The sequence below is a fragment of the Carassius gibelio genome, chromosome A20 (assembly GCF_023724105.1).
Source record: "Carassius gibelio isolate Cgi1373 ecotype wild population from Czech Republic chromosome A20, carGib1.2-hapl.c, whole genome shotgun sequence".
NCBI lineage: Eukaryota > Metazoa > Chordata > Actinopteri > Cypriniformes > Cyprinidae > Carassius > Carassius gibelio.
The window spans coordinates 5,106,934-5,132,127 of NC_068390.1; the positions used below are offsets into that span (position 1 = coordinate 5,106,934).

Genomic DNA, 25,194 nt, shown 5'->3' on the forward strand with positions numbered 1-25,194 from the left:
AGCCAAGCCTTCGCCATGGTAGTGCTCTATCTGGTTGTGATGAAGTCTCACTCTTCACCGCTGGATGGCACATGCACACTCCTCCTCCTCCTCCTCACTTCATTGCGCAGTTTGGATCATTATCCGCCACTCTTCATTTCCCACGCACCAATTTGTGGATTTTTGCGCGTTTCGAGAGAAATCGGTATAGGAGTTTGTACAAGGAAGAGTTCATGTCAATGTCCTCTGAGTGTGAGGTAGGTTTTAACGAGTATTTACAGAGTTTTTCCTTGTTTGGTGTTTTGTTCCTGTGCTCAGCTGTGTTCAGTGGTGTGTTAAACCGCTGTTTTCTAGTCCCTGTAATGTTAACTTTAATATGATACTTTGTGTCGCTGTTCGGAGCACAGCTCTCCTCTGTGATGGGCTTCTGAATAATAATCAGGCTGCCGTGCTGTGGTTGCTGGGACAATCCTTCAGAGGAATGTGCTGGACAGAGCATTCACACTGTCTCTTTCTTACACACGCACACACACACACACACACACACACACACACACAACCACATACACACACAAAAAAACACATACACACACACACACACACACAACCACATACACACACAAACAAACACATAAAAACACACACACACACACACACACACACACAAACACCCACCCACAAACACAGCACGTGTTTACATAACTATCTATGGGGACAAACCCATTTGTTTGTTTATTATTTGTATAGCACTTTTAAAAACAGCTCATGTTGGCCAAAGTGCTTTTCATGTTTTAATTTTTTATTTTATTTTGTATGTACAATTAGTTATAAATATTACAACATAACCCAAACACACACACACACACACACACATACACAGCAGACAGAATACAGCATTTTCAGTTAAGAACTCTCATGCTTTATTTATTTGCTTATTTATTTTTATACATCAAATGATGACTTTCTCAAAAGGATGTTTTGTTTTTGACAGTTTTAGGTTTTCTTAGTACAAATTCCCCCCAATATATGAATGAGGGCTGAAGTACACGCACAGCTTAAAGTTGATTCCCGATTCATGTCGCTAAAACCTAAGTTAAAATTTAGCATAAAAAATAAAAACCTTGACACTATTTATTAGCATAATAGTTGTATTTTCTCTCATGAAACAACCTGGTTATTCTTTTCCCAATTTACAATGAAAACCACAAAAATAAACAAAAAATAATGTACTAGCTGTGTCATAATAATATACTTTTTCACCAAGCCTATTGATTAAAATAATTAATTAAGATATAACTTTAGGAATGATAACTGCAGTAACTGTGGTATTTTTTCTAACTGTGCTTACATATATGAGTGGTTTCAATAAATGTGTCTGAAGTCTAGCTCAGTGATGCTTATTTTACATGTGTAATCTGAAGCTTTATTAACTGTTCCGTTCTGTCTTTAATAACTGTGCAACTGAGTTTATTTCTATGAACACAACTGAACTCAGTTAAGCACAGTTCAACATTACGCTGATGCAGTATTTAGAAATGTTGTGCACATACATCTGAAGTAGTTTATAGAATAAAATAGGTATACATTGCTTTAAAAAAAGTATATTTATCATTATGAGATTTTTTTTTTTTTTTCTGTTGTTTGTCTCCAGGCCTTTGTCTGATGGAGAGGTTTCTGGCTCAGATAAAGGGTGTGGTGATATCATTCAGACTCTGTGTCTAGATTGTTTCTGGTGTTGGTCATCAGAATTACAGATCATATAACGGTCTATCACAAAATATATAATTAATACGCTTCTTCAAATTTGCTAATTATATTGTAAAATGTGTTGCATAAATGTGCTTGTCTTAAAAATAATGTCAGAATATATTCACATTTATTGGCAGTGGAATGTGAGTTTGACAGGTTTCGTGAGAGTTGCCTCTTGTTTTGGATCAAACTCTGCTTCATTTAATAAATCTGCTGTATGCCTCTGAGCTACACACAGTCCAGACATTTTCTGGCAAGAACGTTTAGCAGCGTTCCACCTCGAATCCTCTGAATAGAGCTGAAAAATGAAACTCTTGCTGTACATCGCCACGAGGATAAAGGATTATGACTAACCATGACAGAGATATGGTTTCAAACCGGGAAATAATCAAGTCCTCTTAGGAAAAGATGTCAGGCAGTCACCACTCTATATATATTCTTGACAAAAGCAGGCCAACAGGCCCTTAAATGAAATGCTTGATTCAAGAAGCTCAACTACTCACCCTACCGTATTTTTTTTTTTTCTTATCATGGCTCAGGTGTTTGCATTAGTGACATTCTCATTAAAGATGCATGTAACTCAAATAAGCTGGACTCAATATATATATATATATATATATATATACTACACAACATTTTAATTTAGTTTTCATTTTAAATCAGTAAGGAGTCATTTTTATGAAGAGAAATAAAACAATTATTGAAGATAAAACAAGAAAAATGTGTGTAGTTGAATAATAAAACAATGACATAACCTTTCATCTACATGTAGATTGATCATTTATAATTGATGAGTTTGCCAGATGGCAACATAGTTCATATATTGATATTCTGCTTGTATAGTAGTCTAAAAGGTCAAAAAAATAAAAATAAATAACTTTTAATTTAGGATGTGTCCTCCACTAGCGGCACCAGACGAAATGCTCGGGTGTTTAATCACTTTTTATAGTTAAATGACAATTAAAACCTAATATATATATATATATATATATATATATATATATATATACATACATACACACACACACACACACATATATATATATATGAAATGAAAGTCATGAGGAAAAGTAATTTTCATTACTTTAAATTAAATGTTAACTAAGATAAAATAAAGTATAAAATAATTTATTTCAGCTAGTTGCCAGTTACATTTCTCCTTTTAATTGAGTTTGAAACTAAACCAAAATGTATAAAAACTATTTATAAAAACACACACATATATGTAGCTTATACATATGAGTAATATAGACTGATACAAAATATGAATAATAATATCTCAATGATAGAAAAATTTCTCTGTTTTAAACCATAGTTTTCAAAATCTAAAAGACGTCATAATTTAATATTATGTCATTCTTTAGAGTTAAATGGTTTTCATGGCTTTTAGTTGTTGCACACCAGAAAATGATGTCATGAAAATTTAATTTGATAAGTGTTCTTTTATGCCCTGAGCCTTTCTCTGCATACTCGTGTTTCTCTCTCAGAGGACTGTAACAACATTAACCTCATTCAGATGCGTGTGTCTGGTTTATGAGCTCACATTATGATCAGGAATCTGATTGGCTGTATTGAGCGAGGCTTTAGGGGTTTTCTGGTATTAATGGATAAACCGAGGACCATACATGTGCAGAAGAGATATTTACTCTTACTTTCTTCATTAACCTGAGAGATTTCATTTAAATATTTCATGATATAAAAATTTACAGATGAAGTACATTGTAATTTGCAATCAGATTACCTTCCTTTAAAAAGCATGCTTTAGTAGGGCTGCACAATAAATCGAATTTCTAATCGCAGTTACATTTATGGATGCCACAATTACGTAATCATTCAAAGTGGTAATTAATCGTTTAAAGTACAATTATGTTATTCTGCATGCTTAAGATGAGTTTTTTTTCTTTTTACGTGTTATCTTAAGGGTTTTTCTATTGTTCCCATTTAAGTTTTAGTATGACATCATAATACCATTTAATGTGTGTGTGGGAATATATTTGAGGCTTAATACTAAAAGTTGTCCATTAGAGTGTTTTCAGCTTGTTTATTTTCAATGGAATAAACGACCGGTATGATTTTTGTCATAATTGTGCAGCCCTATGCTTTAGGATAGGTAAATAAGTTTCACTCTAAATTTGATCTGTGTTAAACAGACTCGTTAATCTGATTTTTTGTCTTTCTGACTTTTCTCTTGAATCTACATCCAGCATACATTACTTTCTGAATAACTTATTAGTTTAAATCTGGTTTATGTGCTGTTGATTCTCTTGTCACTTTTCTTAACTAGTTTTGTAACAGTCTTTTTATTTATTTTTAAGCTTATATTGCTACAGTGCCTGTTTAATAGTGTGTACTCTTTCTCCCTGTTACCTGCATCCACACATCCAGTGTGTGTTCAAATGTAAGTCCTTAAAAGTTAGGAAGGAACGAATCATTTTGTGGTTTTATGGTGGTTACAGAGCTATTTACGATGTCACAATTTTGGCAGTCACTCATAAAAGAGCTCATTTCAAAATGTACAATGTTTTAATTATTTTAAAGCCTTACACTGTTTTTTCATTGCATTCTTCTGAAAGGGTGGCAATGTTTTCCCTGTTGTTTCGAGGAAACTGTGATGCAGCAGAGAGACTTCTTCAGGTTGTGAACAGGCCAGGGTTTAAAGGTAACTGATGTGTGGGACTGTATATAACATAAAAGAGGGAATCCGGAGAATCCTTTAAAGGGCTGGAGGGGATGTGCCTACACATGCTCATGTCAGCTCGCCTCTGAATTATTACAAAGTGCATCTGCGGCCATTTCAGTGGTCATCATCATAAATACTACATGCCTAAAACTGACTTTGAAGTTCTTGACTAAGGACTGGGGGCTTAGACTGGTTATTGCTGTAGCTTTGCACATTTCAAAGCATTTATTTGATCAGGATTGTTTATAGAAAAGCAACAACAAACCATTTCAATTCAAACACAAAAACTATATAATACTCTGACTACTCTAGGGCATTACGCAGTGAGATTTGACTGACGGTTGATTGTAAATCTTGTAGACATGGTGTTTGCAGTGAACATAACTGTTGTTTAAAAAGAAATACCTCTGACTGTGTTCAGCATGCTTCAGTTTTATGATCCAAAGGCTCACGTTTCACAGATGTGACGTCACTATCACAGTGCCTCTCATGGTTTCGAACAATTCTTCTTCTGTCCAGCTGAAGCTGTATAACGTTTGTCATAAGCTCACCTTTGGTTTTGTAAAAACATTTTTTGCTGTGTGAATGAAGAGAAAGTTGCAAGAAATGTCATCGGCACAGAAACACACTGCATGTGACCCTGAGCCAAAAAACAGCATGTGATCAGATGACATAACTCAAGTCTTTGTTAATAGCAGGTATAAACAGGTGGTGAGCATAAGACGTGTGGAGCAGCTGGCACTTCACAGGTCCTTCTTGAGAACCGTAACATTAGACACACACTAACATTTATTTTGAACAAGATTAAAGATTTAACAACAGCTTGAGTGGCACATTTTGGTGCCAATTAAAATGAATCTTAATTTCAGTGAATTGCAATGCAAGTCCAGTTCTTTATATAAAGTTGTAAGTATGTCCAACTTTATCCACATACATTCGGTTTACTCATGTAATGCCATATATACTATATAGCAAATCTCAAATATTATTGCCCAGCACTAATCAGCCAAATAAGACCAAAAGGCATGAAGATATCAACATATTTACAGATATATGTGAAACAGTGTATTTTTAAAAGGGCTATATAAATTTGACTTGACTATGTAATGCAGTTTTACAAAGAGACTGATATCGTAGAATGGTGCAGTTGAAAACAATATTAAACATGGCAGCAAACATACTTGTGTGAGCAACATTTTACTTGTTTCACATGCAAAGAGGTTTTTCCTGTAATTTTGTTGTTTTTTTTTTACTTTTATTGGGTCATCAAAATGCTCATTAAAAATATACCTTTAAATAGTTTTGGCACAAAATCCAATCAGTAAAATTATAGGTGAACCATAGGGACAATTTAAAAGGAATAATGTACGCTTTAATGACAAATCAGCTGATGTAGGGCTGACAACTGCACAAACCTCATTTCTCTTTAGTGTAACATTTTCTAATCTATAATCACATCCGCTTTACTCTGGAAAACTATGTCTGCTGTTATGACAGTTGTGCCATTTCCTGTTTCCCTACAGGCTTCTCGAAAGGACATGAGGGTTAGATCCCTCCAAGAGCTGGACATCTATGGTTCCTCTCTCCTCTCATCCCAAGGCAGAGGGACTCATTACTGTTTCTGATCCCAATTATCCCCCCTTCCCCAAGTCTTTCCCTGATTCATGAGCCAGCAGGATGCATCATCTGTGCGAGCCCTCTCTGAGCGTCTCCTCATAGCCTCGCACAAGGGCCAAGCTGAACATGTGGTTCAGCTCATTAACAAAGGGGCCAAGGTAGCCATTACCAAGGTGAGTAACATTTAGTGTCCTTAGTTATATACTAGGTTCGGAAGTCTGAGAAGTTATCATTTTACAATTTGTGTACCTAGGGGAGCAAATTGCATATCCATACAGGTTTTGGAGCTTATTAGCATAAGAAAACTGCATTTCAAGACCGTGGTCTTGTCGTAAATGGCACACGTACCTGTGAAGACCTTGCATTTTTCACATAGGAAAAGCAATTTGCAAAGGCTGCCGTGTTATTAGATAACTGGGTCACACTTTAGATTGGGGATGAATTCTCTCTATTAACTTATTATTAATCATGACTTTTCAGTAAATTCATAAATGGCTGCTTCTTAATTGTTAGTAAGGTAGTTGTTATGTGTATGGGGTAGAAAAAGATATTTAAAATATGGTCATGCAGAATAGGGGCATTAATATCTGCTTTATAAGTACACTGTAACAAATAAACAGTAGCCAGCAAGCTTGTAAATTAACAGTATAGTAAATCATCAACTACAATTGTACTGTTAAAAACACAGCACAATTGTAAAAACAGCAAAACAAGAGCATCTGTGAATTTACAGTTCTTTACTGTAATACCATTTACAGTATGTGAATTTAATTATACAATGCACTGAATTAAAACCTGTTAATTAATTTCATTTGAGTCAAACCTATTGTCATAAGCTATTTAATAATAACACTCTAAACTTATTTCCTTTTGAGTCCACTAAGATAAAGAAAGAAATTATTGAAATAAAAGGAGTTTAACATTTGAGATTGTCACTGCATCAGTAACTACACAGTTACAGGCTTAAACAAAGCAACATGCAACATAACATGAGTGTTTCTCTGCTCATCCTTGACTTAAACACAGGCTTTAAATCCCAACAGAACAGAACATGAAACACTAACAGATCTCCACTATATTAATTTTGAGCAAGAACACATAAAATAACACTCTAGTTCTGCATTTGCTCTCCTGATCAGGCAAGCAGCCACATCCTCCGATGAAATCAACTGAAATAAAAGGGCTCTTGACCCTTGACTTTTCCACATGGGCACTTCTGGCTGTTGCAATGTTGGAAAGTCAAGGGTGAAGACCCCAACTAAAGCAAACACTAACCAACAAAACAGTGGTTTTAAATACAGTAATAAAACATCTACACCTTTTTTTTTTATCTCAAAAGAAATGTTCACAGTGTTATTATTAAATAAAATGACCAATTTAATGCAATAGTTTTCCTCAAATGAAATGAGTTAACTCAGTGCATGGCGTTATTATAGTCATGCATGCGGTAAATAGTATGCGTTATATACCAGTATATTACAGTAAAGAGCTGTAAATTCATTGCTTACAGCTGCTCTTTTTTTTTACAGTATACTATTAAACAGCCAATATGCTAGTAATATGCATGCTAATAAGCAAGTAGTGAACTGGACCTGCCTCTGGGTCATTTTCTCACAAATAACTGTGAATCAACAGCAGAATGATGCTAACATCACAGTAATTTACTGATTTACTGTAAATTCACTTTATAAAGTTATAAATCCACTGTGAGAAATGTAAATGCTGACTACTGTAATTGTTTTGAAGTAATCATAATGGTGATTAGTGTTTAGTATTTGTTTGGGCTCTTTGACCTTGCATATTAATATTCAGATTTCTGAGCTAGTCATGTCAGAAGTGTGACAAAAAAAAAATCAAAATGATGATAATCTAGAGCATAAATTAAGTTAATAACCTGACTTTAAGATGTGTCATCAATACTAGACATACAAAACACAACAGTAACACTCAACGAATAAAAACAACACTTACAACATAAACCAACAACAAAAACTGCTAAAAGTGATCAAATAACAAGTTACAATTAATTAATTTTTTTACAAGACGTTTCTGAGAGTGCAGTTAGAGACAAGAGAAGTCCCACTGTAGAATTACTATGAAATGTATTTATTTTTTAATTAGTAATCATAAAAGGCTCTTTTTTTTAATTAAGTCACCTGTTTGAATTCTCGAAACAGAGCCTGGGACTTTTTCTACAATCAGAGAGCATTTGAACAGTGTGGATTTCACAAAGGAAGGAAAACTGAAATCCTGGTCCATAACATACTGTAGTGATAATGCAATGCATAGTGTTTACTGGAAAACATCTCATTGCTGTTAATGTAGCATTAAGTATTATTATTATTTCTTTTCCTAGAGGTTAAACTGTGGATATTACAGGCATAATCTCTGGTGTGTCAGCTGATCTTTAAATGGACATGAGCTCACAGACTCTTATAGTCTTACTGTCACCTCTAATGTTATTGTATGAAGTATAATTCTTATTTTGAGGAGCGAATACATGCGTGATATGGTTAATGTTTTGTGTATAGTCTTGTGGATGGTCTTATATGCTGTGATTAGTCTAGCATGGAAGTATACATATCATGAAAACAGCCAATGAATGTTATGAGATTTGTTAAAGATCAAGTTGGTTTGTCACTGAATACAGAGAAGAATATCAACTGACTGCCAGGTGTGTCCATACCAGGGGTGGAGTATCACATTCAAAGCTTCAGGTGTTTCCCCCACCCCAGGGTTTTATTCTGTATGTGAACAGATAGCCCACCAGCCCTGCCTGTAGAGACATCCTCAAATCATTCAAGCATAGACAACTAATGGCCTTCTCACCAGGACAATGGTGAGAGCAGAGCTGCAGGGTCCAGAGCACCTGCTGACCAGAACACTGTGAACATGAGATTTACAGGAAGAGGAAAAGTGAGACTTCTCAAAGCCCAAAGGCAAACGAGATGAGACATCCACCGTTGAGTCAGATTCTGATATATCTATATATAAATATATATTCTATATAATGTATAATATATTCTATATAATATATACTATATATATAGTGTTCCTGTAGCTCAACTGGTAGAGCACTGTGCTAGCAAGCAACCAAACGCAAGGTTGGGGTTTCGATTCCCCGGGAACACATGATATGTAAAATTGATAGCCTGAATGCACTGTAAGTCGCTTTGGATAAAAGCATCTGCTAAATGCATTAATTTAATATTAATTTTAATTTAATATCTTGTAAATATCATAAATGTATACTGCAAATTCAGAATTCTGTGTGAGTATAGAAATCAACCACTTTGACAATTAAGGCTTACACATAACTTAACTTTATCAATATAAATTGTCAGCAATTTTCACGTAGGTGGACAACATTCTGCGTCTGCTCCCCTCCTGCTGTCTGGAAGGTGGTACAGATATGATCAAGCACATACCTCTGGTCTCTTCCCCCACATCGTCACATAATCACTCCCACAAGTGCTGCTCAGTATATCCAGTTTCAGGATATAAAGAAAGTTTCGAGTGGTTGCACTGTGCCAGTCCGTCCTTAAGCAGTTTTACACTTACCAGATGTGACACAGAAGCTCTGAACATTAGTTTATTGGTGCTCTCATGCATCCTGGATGAACTGGACAAACTTCTCTGTCTTATCTAGGTGCTTCGCTCATCATGTGAGGTGATTTTTACATTCAGACTTTAACACATCAGTACTGGTCTCATGTCTTGATCTTGTGTTGTTTTTAAAAACTACTGCACCTCTTCACTTTTTTTGTATTGTTTTGCATGTCTGCTCACATTGCTGCGTCTGACATGAAGCCTGTAATCAACACCTCTTCACTGTAGTAATAAAGACGTCTAACCAGCCCATGACAGTTTACTAGGTCATTTGGTTATTGCTATCATACAGTAATATCTTTGAACTTTGTAAAAACACTTACATTTACATTTAGGAAGTATATTTATAATAGATAAACCACGCTTTCTGAAATATGCTTTGATCAAACCCAGGCACTTAAACTGTATTCCTGCATTTCTTGCACAATGGCATTAAAATGAACAGGATGCTGTTATTAACAAGATGGAAATAAAATGCCAGCCATTGCTGTGGGTTTGAGAGCTAGATTGAGTATGCCAGCTTGGAATTCAGTTTTATTTGTATTTTTTTAAACCTTTTTTAAAATATTGCTTTTATCAAACTGATTTCTGTAATTAGATCAAACAGGATATATATTTATGTTTTAGAATGATAATCCAAATAATACCACAGAACATCACATGAATCATCCAATTTAATGCTAATTCTTCATGTGTATGCTGTTAATTTTCCCATAAAAAGATATCACTTCCTGGAGAATTGTGTCATTAAGGGGGTGTTAATAATAAAATAAAATGACTTAAAGAAACATTTTCCAATGAAGTCAAGTTTTGTTTAAAATATTTTGATTACATAAAGGAGCAAATTATGAAATGAATAAAACTTCATAATCTCCATTACAAGAAAGAATAGCCACTTCATCCAAACCAAAAGTAGTGAAATCCGTCAATTGTGTGTTTGTCCATTAATAAGAGGACTTGAACTAATACATTAATTACATGATAGGTAAAAATTGACAGCCTGAATGCACTGCAAGTCGCTTTGGATAAAAGTGTCTGCTAAATGCATACATTTAATTTTAATTTAATTTTTAATTTTAAATTTAACTACATAACAGGAGTGACCAGGAATCTGATAATGTGGCATTTGTTTGAAATATAGGACAAGGCGAGTTGAAAAATATCAAAGAAGGCCTACAAGCCTCAATTAATGGCAACTAAACAATCTTTATCTCATGGAGTTATAGGGAATATAAAAGGATTAAAAAACTCCTAAGATCTCAGCTTTTATCTTGTGCATTTTAGTTTTATTTTGCTCTGAAAATATAATAACATTACAGTATTGAGAAAAGTTTGCCTGCTATCTAAGCATTTCTCTTTGTAGTATATATTTGACATTTACATCATCTTATATCTAATATCTGGCCTGGTGTATATTTCATTAACACTATGAATACAGCAGCCACAGTAAACTGTGAGGACTAGGCAGCCTGCATGAGTGTTGTTACATAAGTCCCAGCTCGGCGATTATTTCTCATTCTGACATGGTTTCTTGGCTGAAGTAGCATAAGGCCGGTCCTCTGGGAGATTAGTCTGTGGCTAAAATTGTGGAAAAGGGGACTGATTTTTATCCTGCTGGCTATTTCATGTTTTGCATTATTATTTACTCTCACTCATTATGTAAATGAATTATTTGGATTCATGACAGACATCTGAAGAGTTTCTCTAAGCTTTGCATGATGGTCACTCTTGCTGTTTGGTCGTGTGTTTTGTTTTTTCACTGGCTCACTGTTGATTCAGCCTGTGTTTGTCCCAGTGCCTGATTTTGTGTGTGTGTGTGTGTGTGTGTGTGTGTGTGTGTGTGTGTGTTTTGCAGAACGGCAGAACCCCTCTACATTTGGCTGCCTATAAGGGCCACATTGCTGTTGTGAGGATTCTCCTTGCAGCTGGGTGTGACCTGGATATTCAGGATGATGTGAGTATAACATCTGCGCTCGTGAAAACAATTGTATCATTGGTGTTCACACTAAGTCTGATTTATTTCTCAGATGTTTTTTTGTTGTTGTTGTTGTTTTTGTTTAGTTATTATCTTTTAAATGTGGACTCTTCACACAGTCAGCTAAGAACAATAACAAAGACAGAATACAGAAGTAAATATGCAGGTCACTTAAGTTAGTGTTTACACATTCATTTGTAAGATGATGTGCTGTGGATGCCAGCAAATTTGTGTGTAGGCAGTCAGGAGGGTGAGAATGAGGATTTTTTTATATATATGACCCTTGTGTTTTCCTTGTATAAGGGCTGTCACTGTCCCTTCACTGACCTAATTCTGATTTGACTGTTCAGACTGAGGTTTCATTGGAAAACATCAGAGCTGTCTCTGATTTAGGACCAAGTGGCTCAAACCAGAATCAAAAAGATCAGATCCCATGTGGTTTGTGCTGTTCATACAGAGACCTGCGTCACATATGAGGGGGGGAAATGGATTTGATATATATATATAATGCCATAAAACCCATACGCCTTTATTCAGTTGAACACAAAAGGAGTAGTTTTGAAGAAACTCAAGACATAAAAGAGTCATAACTCATTCATTATATGTCAAGTCAGAAGATAAATGAGGAACAGACCACAGCACAGTCTGAAACTGATATTGTTGCTATTTTTTTATTTTTTTGTTCACCTTGTGTCTCTACCTTTAGGACAGATGATATTGCACAATACAAACTGAAATTTGTTTCCATGAACCTGATCTGTGTTTGGGCAAGCATGCAATTTTTGATGTTTCTTCAGTTTTTCCTATAGCAGAGCAAGAATCCTGATTTTACAGAAGACAGTCTAGTCCTTTAAAAACAGAAAACTGAAAACAGAGCAGTGCTGATCTTAAACTGTGTTTCCTGCACTGTTGTTCTGACAATCATGTTCACACAGCATCATTTTTCAATGCACATTACCAAAATCTTAAATCTGTAGGAAAGACTGGTCCAAATAAACCTTTCTCTACTTTATTTTTTTATAATGGGAAGTGTAAGATTCCTGTTCAACATGTCAAAGGAGCCGCCGGGAGTAACACACACCTTCCTCCTGAAGTGCTGTAATACTTCAGAAGTAACCCTCACCACAAACTGACTGATGTTTGAGTTATATGTGTTGTTTCTTGCTCTCAGGGTGACCAGACGGCCTTACACAGAGCAGCTGTGGTGGGAAACACTGATGTCATTTCAGCTCTCATTCAGGAAGGATGTGCACTAGACAGACAAGACAAGGTAATATCTCACCTGCACACGTGCTAGAAAAAGAGGCGCTATTGCAGGAATTGCAATGATCTTGCAATGATGATATTTAAATATCTAAAGAATAATGATAATCTTAATGATAATAATGCTAATCTTATTTTATAAAAATAATCTGGTTATATTGGAAATAAATTCTGATAGGATGGTAAGGACTCTAACATGAAGTGTACTGTACATTATTACACAACTACTTGCTGAAAAAATAAATAGACATTAAATACTGACTTGAGTCTGGAGTAATATGAGAGACATTAAACTATCAGAACTATGTAGAAATCAACACTTGTGTGTATATATATGGGGCCATTTTTTTATTTTATTTAGATTTATACATCATCTGAAAGCTGAATAAATAAGCTTTCCATTGTTGTATGGTTTATTAGGAGGACAATATTTGGCCAAGACACAACTATTTGAAAATCTGGAATCTGAGGGAGTAAAAAAATAGAAAAAAATCACCTTTGAAGTTGTCCAACTGAAGTTCTTACTAATGCATATTACTAATCAAAAATTAAGTTGTGATATATTTACAGTAAGAAATTCACAAAAATATCTTCACGGGACATGATCTTTACTTATACTATGGGGCCGTTTAATGCTTGAATCTGATTGGCTGATGAACGTTCTGAGGTGTGCAATTATTTTCTGTGAAACGCACGGCTTTCTTGACCGCATACAGTTCCATATCACTTTGCATTGTTAACAGTAATAACGGTCACGCAGTTTACACGAAAAGGTGTTGTCAGCGCTGACATGTTGATTTGAATTTGAATTTTGACCCATTACAATGTATTTTTGATTATTGCTACAAATATACCCCATTGACTTAAGACTCCAGGGTCATCTAAAGTTATTGTTGAAAGACTATTATCAAAAATTTTTAGGAAAGTATTAAGTATATCAATAACTATAAACCCTGTTACTAATTATTATAGTTTATTTGATTTCATTAAAAACATTTTTACCATTTTAAATTCAAATAAAAATTAAATTTATGTATAAAACTAAAATGATGAACCTCCTCATGAACAACCATTTTTGTATGTTTTCTTTATATATTGCATTTGAAATTCCGGATGCAAAGGAGAGCTGTGTTACAGCGGTTATATGTCGTGTGTGTTTCTCAGGATGGGAACACGGCGTTACATGAGGCTGCGTGGCACGGCTTCAGTCAGTCTGTCAAACTGCTGGTGAAGGCTGGCGCCAACGTTCACGCTAAAAACAAGGTACTGCCACGGCAAAACAACCCAAACATTCAGTGATGTGCATGTACATAATCTCACAATAAGTGGGTAAAAAATAAAAAATGGTGCTTTTTTGATTTTGGTTTTCCATTTGACCTCACAAGTGTTTGGCTGATTTTATGTTTAAATCTTTTTACATGGGAATCCAATAACATACATCTTATGATTTCACTTTACAACCCAAAAGAGGAGATAAGAAACAAACTAACATACAAAACACCAGAACAACAAGGTATTGAAAAAAATAAAGAAAAAAAAAAAAAACTATTCCTTTAACACCCTCTCCGCTCTAAGGACTTAAACCAAACCACATTAATGGGACAGTCAACACCACAGATCGACTCAAACTGTGCTATCTAGGTAATGAAGAAAGGGAAACAAGTCCTATTTTAGGCCAGTTTAGCTAACTAGCATGCTTCTCTTTCCATTTGGATCCAAGTGAAGTGTGTGAAAGTGTGGTCTAGCCACATTATAACTGCATGAAGAGCACAGGCATAATAACAAAGAGGGAAGTTTGGAAAGGCCATCCTGCCTTCAGCTTTAGATTTACAAAGGTGAGATGTACTTAAGGCCCCGGTATACTTTAAACGAAGTTCATTCTTCATTTCGGAGCAAAAAGAAGTTTGAAAAGGCTGAGTGACGTTATACTGTTTCCAAACATTGATGGAGGCGGGGTGTAAAGTAATGTAAACATGACTCGCGACACTTGTGCATATCCCCTAAACAACAACAATTAAATGATGAAGTGTAGACACTGACAATCTGCGCAAATCGAAACTGATAATGAGCGTGGATTTGCGCAGCTTGTCCATTAACAACGGCTCTGTGTGAAATCACACACCTGATGTTATTTACCGCTGATTAGATAACCAGCTTTACTGATGAGAGGCGCATTAATCATCGGCTGATATATATCGTGCACCCCTAATTTATTATATTAAACTGGATAAATTGTTACACCTTTTTATATTTTATGTGGTCTCATCATTTACTTTTGATAAAAACAAAGGTTTATTATTGTATGTATTATTGCATGTGTGCTTATTGACAGAGCAACAGCAGCAGCAGTATGGTGTAACATTTATTTGAAATGCATGTATTTGGTACTTGCTACCTTATACCTTTACTCTATTTTTTTATGGCTTTGGAAAAGTTGTCTCAGTATCTGTGCATCTCAGCTATTCTACACTACAGTGTATTCATGTTGCTAGTGACTAGGACGGAGATATTGTTCTCTCTTATGTTATTTCTGTTGAATGATAAACGAACCTGGAAAAAATATTGCGTGTCAAAGAAGGTGGCGTTTCACACCCACCGATTGTGTATCCGCCACGGACCAATGGAAGCTCAAAGGTGTTTAGGAGCCGAAACGAGCTCCCCCAGGAAATTCACTCTGATCAGCGGTTTCGAACTCAAAACGAACTTCCTTTCGGCCTGATTTTGTTCGAAATTACATTGTATCAGTTTGTTCTTAGATTTCGTTTGAAGTATATCGGGGCCTTTATTCGATGAGCTTTACAATCCCACAAAAAAAGGAATAATAATTAAAGGAATAAAAAAATCTTGGGCAAGAATGTTGGGATATATTTTTAGAAAAGATACAGAATTTGAGGAAGAAAAATAATTTTAATAATATTAACCCTTTTTACTAAAGAAATTGCAAGGGATCTCAAAAACTCAATACTATTTTGCTATTTGTAACCCTGCAGCATAAAAGCAGTCTGAAAAGTCGCTGGGGTATATTTGTAGCAATAGCCAACAATATATTGTATGGGTCAAAATTATAGATTTTTCTTTTATGTCAGAAATCATTAGGATATTAAGTAAATTTCCTACTGTGAATTTATCAAAACTTCATTTTTGATTAGTAATAAGCATTGTTAAGAACTTCAACTTTAAAGGTGATTTTCTCAATATTTTTTTACACCAATTTTTTCCAGATTTTCAAATAGTTGTATCTCAAACAAATATTGTTCTATCATAACAAACCATACATCAGAGGTTATCTATTCTGCTTTCAGATGATGTATAAATCTCAGTTTTGAAAAAAATGACCCTTATGACTGGTTTGGTTGCCCAAGGTCACATTTGGTCACAAGAGGGTGAAAATTAGCTTTAAATAATGACTGAAAATCTTTTGTTACCGCAATTTCTAATTATGTAACTTTCATGATATGCAATTAAGAATAAAAGCAAGTTTTGAATAACTGAGAAATCTCAAACTTTTATAAGCATTAATTCACTCTTAAACCTCTCTTGCTACTTCTGGATCTTTCCCATTTTTAGGTAAAACTGTAATGGTAACTTAAAGTAGTAGGTAAAAAAAAAAAAAAAAAAACAATAGTATTAGCCTGAGTATGCATTTTAAATAAATAAGATGAGAGAATATTGCTGAACTCTTTGCGATATCCGTTGGGGCCGGAGTATATTTCTGAAACGAGATCTGCATTAATGTAGTCACAATCCTGATGAGCTAGAGAAGGGAGGTCAAAGCTTTTATGCAGGTGTCAACAGCTAAGGCCCTAGAAGAGTTTAATTCTTCATAAAATAGCTTAAATCCATCATTATTGTCTTTTGAGACGTTAATGTATCACCGTTTTTCGACTTCACTTTGCATATAGTACGAAGAATTCTGTGTCCGTCCTCTTTTCAGGCTGCAAAGGCAATAAAATGTGATTGTTCTAAAGAGGGGGTGAATTTTTTTTTTTTTCTTCTGTACCCACCGTACAGCTGGAGATCAGCTCATGTAATCTCTCTCAGGCAGGAAACACGGCTCTTCATCTGGCGTGTCAGAACGGTCACGCTCAGAGCTCGAAGGTCCTGCTGCTGGCCGGCTCTCGTCCCGACAGCAAGAACAGCGTAAGCACTGTCAAACTCTGTCTGTTTGATTCATACATGGCTGTGTTTTTGTCATCGAAACAGCATGGAACAAATGTACTATTTAAGTAAAATGAAGCTAACTTGTTTGTTTAGGTAGGTGACACGTGTCTGCATGTGTCCGCTCGATATAACCATCTGACTGTGATCCGAGCGCTCCTGAGTGCCATCTGCTCAGTGACGGAAAGAAATCATGTAAGGACTTGAACTACTGTTAAAACAGCATTTTGCTGCTCCTTGAGTATGCTGTAATTATGACCATCCTTGAGATGTTTCTGATTTATCCCTCATTGGGAATCTCCTCCGATGTTCAGGCAGGAGACACGGCTTTACACATCGCAGCTGCTCTGAATCACAGGAAGACTGTACGGATGTTACTGGAGGCTGGGGCCGACAGTCGCTTCAAGAACAATGTGAGCACCTTCAGAAATATTGCATGAGCTTAGCAAAGCCCAAAAATGTGTCTGAAGTGTAATTCATAATGCAACAGAACATTGAAGTTAGTAAAACTGTCAAGATGTTTATAGCTGCGATTGGCCAGTGGCAGACTCAACCCATGATTGTTCTGTGTGTGTGTTTTTGGGTGAAGGCGGGAGAGACGGCCCTCGATCAGGCTCGTGAGAATGATAATCCTGAAGTGGCCCTGCTGCTCACTAAAGCTCCACAGGTAAGAAAACACACACACTTATGAGCAATTGAAAAGAAAAGGTCGTTATATTTTTATTTTATATTTTCATTATATGCTTAACCATAAGAACATTCAGCTTATACCAAGTGACCAAATATCAGATACATATCAGATTTGGAAGCACATTTGAAAATGGATCAAATCACATGCGAAAAAAAAAAAGGGTGAAAATTTTTGTTTTGTCTGTCTACACACATGCGGCAAAAATCTGTGCCAGGTCAACAAATCAAGTTTAGTTTTATCAGCACTTTCATCATTTTCTCATTCTTGTCATTATAAATCTGTATGACTTTCTTCTCCAGAACTCCCCCCAAAAAAATATGTTTCAGCTGTTAATAACCATATAGTAAGTCCAAAAAAAAACAATAAACCCCACTGATCTCATTTACATGGTCAATAAAAAAACTCCTTTCAATGGAAGAAAGTCAGTCATACAGGTTTGGAAATCACAGCGTTGGGTAAATGTTGACTGAATTACTATCTCTTTAACATGGGACAAATTACACTCTGAGTGAAGAATTAAGAGAAGCAACATGTGACTTAGGGCCCTATCATATACCCGGCGCAATGCGACACAAGGCGCAGCGCAAGTGTGTTTGCTAGTTTCAGTCCAATGCCGTACACATTTTCCCATCCAGCGCCATGTCGTTTAATTAGCAAATGCATTTGCGCTCATTTTTGCGCCTATGGGCATACTGGTCCAAAAAAGAGGTGTGTTCAGGCGCATTACTATTTTAAGGAGCTGAAAATAGACTGCACCATAGACCAGCTCATACCTGCTCTAAAGTTTGGCGCAGTTTTTTTCCTTTGTTATTCAAAGAACGTACACACTGCTTATTAAACACAGCAGCACACAAACATGCCAAATATGAAAAATTAAAGGATTGTAATGCATAAGATTGTTTTGTAGGCCAATTTAAAAAAAAAAATATATATATATATATATATATATATATATTTTCTCGGAGACACGCTCTCTTTGCACTTGCCAAATTCCGCCGTGTAAATAGCAAATCCATCATGGCACGAGTGCAACTGGCTCTTAAAGAGAATGAAGATGAGACTCTGTTTGGTTTATTGCACGTTACGCCCAAAAAACACCTATTACTCATTAAGAGAATAGGGACAACCCGTTTAGACCATGCGCTGGGCACACCAACCGTTTTTCCGTCATTAAAATAGTAGAAGTGGATTTGGACATGCCCTGCGTGCACATGCGCCTTGCGCTTTACACTTTGCGTTTAGATCGTTAAAATAGGGCCTTTAATGTCTGTATTCACATTTAGAGCTTCACTCGAGGACGCACTGTGAGGAAGAGGAGGGACAAGATGAAGACTGAGGGGCGAGCGCAGTCAGTCCCACGTGATGAGATGCTGCAGAGAAAGGTAAAGCAGCAAACCTCTCTCTCTTTCAGACACAGTCAACATCCAGTGAGCGTCTGTAGAAGAAGCCGATGAAGTTCAATCATGCTGTTACTAAATGTTATACAGGTGCTGGTCATATAATTAGAATCAAAAAAGTTGATTTATTTCACTTATTCCGTTCAAAAAGTGAAACTTGTATATTATATTTATTCATTACACACAGACTGATATATTTCAAATGTTTATTTCTTTTAATTTTGATGATTATAACTGACAACTAAGGAAAATCCCAAATTCAGTATCTCAGAAAATTTGAATATAATTTAAGACCAATACAAAGAAAAGATTTTTAGAAATCTTGGCGAACTAAAAAGTATAAAAAACATTAATACTCCCACAGTAATATGACACATCAGATGTGAAATAAAATTTTAAAACAATAATTACAATCCTGATTCAAGATGGCATTACTTTAAATGTTGAGTAACTAAATACTATATGCCATAGTGTAGACTTGACAAATAAAACTAGAGATACAAAATTGTTTTGGTCCTTTTAGATCTCAGTTCACCCTTGGATATGGTTGATCACTGATTTATTTTCTAGATTGGAAAGTTATTTAGGCATTCAGGGTTATCGTTTTAACATGGTTTCGGTCATATTTCACCAATAGGAAGTTTTCTGCATGTATTGGAAATCATGGCTACTACTTCAGTTGGTGTTCCACAGGGATCGATCCTTGCCCCTACACTCTTCTCTTTATACATGCTATCACTGGGATCCCTTTTTTTATCATGCCTTATCCGTACAAAATCTGTGAATCCAGAATTGTACAGAAAGCACAGCTAGACTCAATAGAAATTGAAAGTCATTTATTCACAGAGTTGCACACATTCCTGCCTCTTGTGAGTTTAACAAAGCTGGCAATATATTAATTAGATATTATTATGAACAAGTCAGCCATGTATGCATTTAATTTTTATTATAATTCTTTTAACCTTGTAATGTTAAATCAAACTGAGTGGATCTTCCAGTGAAAACATGAGAGATCATGCTCTCATCTCAACATCCAGTCATTTCTTTTACAATAAGCAATAACATTTGGATGTACAATAAGAAAGAAAAGCTCTGTTGGTACTTCCGTTTCATTGTGACTTTAAATATTTCTTTAATTTAATTCGGCCTTTGGCTGACAGTAATTGTGTTAAAAAAAATGTAATCATTGTCAGTGATGTAAGTTTACTCCTGTGTTTGTGTAGGACAGTGTATCTCCAGCAAATGACACTCATGGCAGTGAAAATTCTCTCCGGAACGACAATGTGTGCGTCACAGAGGCACGTGCAAACAAAAACAGTGAGAAGAGAGTCAAAGAGAGGGTACGTCATGATTGCATTTTCTACTGTACTTTAGGAAATAATGTATAATCAGCCGGGTATATTATGTGAATTAGATGTTACGTCTTTTGTCACCCTGTCTGGGTTTATACTGCAGTAACGATTGGAAATTTCATGTAAATAGACTCCTTACAAGTAATGCTTCCAGCGACTGCGACTTTGGTTTCTTGTTTCTAAAGAGATCTCTTTGTTTTTGATGTGGGTTCGCTGTGTGTTTTTTGCAGCTTTCGCCATCAGATGCCCTCATGCGAAGACAAAATAAACACAGTGATCATAAGAAGAAGAGCAAAACAGAGAGATCACCAGCTGTTCCTCCTCATAACTACAAGGCGTACCAGCTCTATACTCTCTACAGAGACAAAGATGGCAAGATCATGCAGGCGAGGAACCAGATTCACCATCAGATTAAACGGAGTCATTTCTCAATTAGTGCTCCACTGAAAATCAGTAGTAGTTTGTCAATGACCTGTGTGGGGTGCACATGGGCTACATCAAACATATTTTAAGGGACTCTTAGACCTCTTTCTCCTTCTGAGGACTATATAACTATAACCATTTATTGTTACATTACAATCATAGATCCCGGGAATAGATTGCAATAATTAATTGAAGTCTACTTAAAAAGCATTACATTAATTTGTTGTGTATGTCTACAATTATTTAAAGAATCAGTCGCTGTCCTCAATAGAGCTGTCATTTTCTAAAATACTTTGTCTGTTTATTTAAGTTGCTTTGAATAAAAGCGCCTGCTAAATGAATAAATGTAAATGTGATGCACATTTCTGCAGCAGAGCGTGTCAGCTGAAAAAAAATCTATTTAATTTTTTATATATATATATATATATATATATATATATATATATATATATATATATATATTTATATAAATTAAAAGTAGTTTGACTGCTTCCTAAAACCTGTTTGTCTCAGAAACCCAGGGCTCATCCAACACTTTCTTCAAAACTTGAAAAATGGCAAATATCTCATGAAGTAATTTGCTATTTGAATTAATTACTGACTTTTGTATACGTGTAATTCCCTGTTTAGGCCCCACTGAATGGCTGCAGGTGTGAACCTCTCATTAACAAACTGGAGAATCAGCTCATGGCCACAAAAGAGGAAATGAAGTCAGAGATTCAGACTGTACAGGAGCTCATGAACACCAAGATGGGCCAAATGGAGCGCAAGAACAAACATCAGGTGCAAACAGCACAAGACCTACCAACATAAACCTCTGTGCTTTATCTGAATATAATAGTCCATGTGTTGTCATTAATGAGCCAAAACTGGTCCAATTTGCAGAGTCTAGACTCTTCTAGAGTGCTTTGTGACAAAACCTACAGAAGTAGTATCAAGTTTTTATTTGTCAAAACATTAACTTGTTGGTTGTGGCCTATATTGACGACTTGACCTATATCCATAAAGGGAAACTTAAACCAAAACCAATAATCAGTTCAGCTTCAGCAGCCTGTAACTTCAGTTGCTAGTGGCCAATCCTTATGCAGTTTGCACCTATGTATATTTTTCAGTTTGGACTTTTATTGGACTTTTCATTTAAATGTTTTATGTACATGGTCTGTTTTTTTGCCTTGACTATAATGGCATTTTTGCGATTTCAGATCAGAGCTCTAGATAAGATCACTTTAGAGCGAGTGTCTGCTGAGAGGATTGAATGTTTACATCGCATTGACCAGCGAGCCATACAAGAACGCTTGGAAGGAGAAAAAAGACAGGTAATATTCACCCAAAAAATGTACATGATGCAGATAATCATATTTGCATATGCCCCATTTTACATTCATGAGAAACAGAGTGCCAATTGTGTAAAGTAATAAACTCCATTTTTAGTGGCCATGAGTTAATATTTGGATTACTGTCTTTGAAAGCAGGCGTCAGTGGTCAACGATCTCAAGAACTGGTGCATTTCTAAGATCCAACGTTTGGAGTCGCGTCTCACTGGCGATCGCAGCAACTCTAAGTTACGGCGCTCCTCGTCCCTCACCGACACGTTTTTGGATTGTGATCCCCATTCCCACACAGCTGTACCAGATACATCTGGAGCCGAAGCCTGCTCCTCTCCATCAACAAACCAACCAGAGGCCGGCGATGGACGAGAGGCTGCAGCGGCGAGCACGAGTCCCGAGGATGGATCAGTCGGTTACTATGTGATTGATGTGGACCGCGTCTCACTGGGTATGAGGCTCGTGACAATAGAACAGTCACACACACACACATTCGACTGTGTTTCTTACACACACACACACACAGACGAGCAAACCGATTTTCTGGCTCACCTCACATACAGACCGCACTGCATGCAGCATTAATGGTTTTCCTGTGTTTGTTCTCATTTAGATAAAGGCTTATGTAAGTGTTACATAACATATGTGTGTCATGTACACTTACTAGAAGTAAATTAAACAAAACAGAACATCATTATACACACATGGAGAGATTCCATAACTTGCTCCTGATCCTCTGCAGTGAATGTTTGGACTCTCATTCTGACGGCACCCATCCACTGCAGAGCATCCATTGCTGAGCAAGTGATCTAATGCTAAAGTTCTCCAAATTAATCCTAACATTTATTTTATTTAATTAAAGAGATTCTGTGTGACTTGTGTGCAACGTTAAGTCATTGCGAAGAACTATAATGTTGCAATTAAGTAGCGGAGCAATTTTATAATAATATGCTATGCTATACCATGGCATCAAAATTAATATTACTTCAGTATTAATATTACTGGTGTCTTCTGAAGCTGTTCTGTCTTTTCAGATAAGCAGTCGCCACAGAATCAATCTGCACCCCAGTCTCCTTGTATAGTCCGTCCTAAGCAGCGATCCCGGGCCTGTAGTGACCCTCACCGAGCACAAGATGAGCCTCAGGATCTGAGTCTGGAGCTGAGACCCGTCTCCGATCAGTGCTGCGAGCACAGGAACCTCAAAAGACGCACCCAACAAAGAGCAAAGACCAAACACAACGCTCAAACCATGACGAGTTCAGGAGCCCCGCATGCCTCCGAGGCTTCCTTCGCCCAGGAGCGGGAAAACATGCATGCGCTGGAGGTTACACAGTACTTTTTTGAGGCAGTGACTGTGCAGATGGAGCGCTGGTATGAACGAAAGATTGAAGAAGCACGCTGGCAGGCCAACCAGAGAGCCCAGGCCGACCGAGCCGCTCTGCTGGACAGAATAAGCTACCTTGAGGATGAACTCCGACTGCTGAGAACTAACAAGCAGGAGAAGAGCTAGTACAGAAGATAACACTGGTGTAGCAGACACTGTAACTTCCAGATGGATTTGTGGAGTTCCATAGAGCAGCTAGCACATGAAGATGAGTAGCATCTAAACCGATGTGGAGCAGAAACATACTCTTTGCAAGTTCTTTAACCCAAATGCTTCAAGCTACACAAGTTTGATTTCATTTGTCATAACACAATTCATAATGGAGGGCAAATGCATTCTTAGCACTATAATGGGCATTAGCATAAACTGTCTGCCGAGGTTTGTTTCTGCCAGAGAAACACAAGAATGCACTTTATGTACAGCGGCACTGCATGCTGTCAGAGCCCCGTTCAAGAATCTGTGTCCTTGTTTAATGCTTGCGTGGGTTATGTGTCTGGCTTTAACAGACGTCACATCACGACAGACCGCCACTGCCAAAGATCTGTTCAGACTCCTGGTTCAATAATAGGCACTACAAAGATAATTGTTTTATTGAGAAAGCAAATTCAAAGGACTGTATTCTTAATATAAAGCATTCAGAAAAAGGCATGAACAGAACTACTTAGTGAAAGTGTCTAAATTATGCCACTGCTTTGGAGGTTTGCCAGATCGTATAAAACCAGTGAACACTGACGAATAAAAGTTATCAAATCAGTCACCGCAAACAAGGTGATATTAGCAAGTATTAGTCCTAGTTTATTTTGTAATGTCTTTTTATATGGACTTCATTTCCCAGAATGAAACGTCATAACCTGTGATGTTTAATTGAGGACTTTGATGTGTTCTGTACTCACAATGAATTAAGTGTTTGTAAAATCTTCACGTGTGAATGTTTAATTTGGTAGATAAGTAATCTAATTAAACATTTTCTAATCATTCTTTTAACAAAATTCAGATTACATGGGCAGGGAAAAACTCTGTTCCTTTCTATGGTAAACGTTCTGAGGCTGGTGTAGAGGTTAAAATCAATTAAATCTATTCAACTGTAATGTTGAGGCAGCAAAGAATGAAATAAACGACTTTATTCTAGTATTACCCACTTTCCACCATCCAATCAAACAAGAACATCGTTTCGTATTGACTTTAAACATTCACAAACGTTGGATCATTTTTGATCACCACTGTGCTCTTGAATGATGTTTAACCTCGCACTGCTTCATCAAGATGTATAACGTGTAGATTGCTGAACGTACTGTTGAAATGATCAGAGACTCTAAATAATGGTCACTATGATTTCAAACTGCTTCTTAAAGTTACGCTGATGTGTTAGCCAGTGGCTGTTGATGGTGAACTATGGACTCAAACTGTTTTTGATGCATGTCTTGACAAATGTAACAACCATGTTTGTTTTTTTATGTAGATGTATGACTACTAGAATAATTGTTTACAGCTGTTTCAAAGGGAACATTATTGTTTACCGTCATGCAGCTGTGTGATCTGTCACAAATGAATGTCTAATAAACTACATCTGTGTAAATTTGTGAAAAAAAGAA

At 36.3% G+C, this 25,194-nt stretch overlaps 1 protein-coding gene across 3 annotated transcripts; it reads left to right on the forward strand.

Moving 5' to 3' along the window:
- On the forward strand, positions 1 to 25,194 carry ankrd6b (ankyrin repeat domain 6b). Of its 3 annotated transcripts, none has more exons than XM_052535456.1 (16): positions 1 to 236; positions 5,932 to 6,198; positions 11,490 to 11,588; positions 12,781 to 12,879; positions 14,037 to 14,135; positions 16,884 to 17,012; positions 17,127 to 17,225; positions 17,345 to 17,443; positions 17,620 to 17,697; positions 19,005 to 19,103; positions 20,342 to 20,458; positions 20,701 to 20,856; positions 21,524 to 21,676; positions 22,096 to 22,209; positions 22,366 to 22,669; positions 23,253 to 25,194. In XM_052535456.1, the coding sequence occupies exons 2-16, from the start codon at positions 6,073 to 6,075 to the stop codon at positions 23,726 to 23,728; spliced, it is 2,247 nt and encodes a 748-aa protein (XP_052391416.1). In that variant the 5' UTR covers positions 1 to 236; positions 5,932 to 6,072; the 3' UTR covers positions 23,729 to 25,194. The 3 variants fall into 3 exon arrangements, with proteins under 3 accessions (XP_052391416.1, XP_052391417.1, XP_052391418.1); XM_052535457.1 differs by having other exon boundaries at positions 35 to 236; positions 16,914 to 17,012; XM_052535458.1 differs by lacking the exon at positions 14,037 to 14,135 and having other exon boundaries at positions 35 to 236; positions 16,914 to 17,012.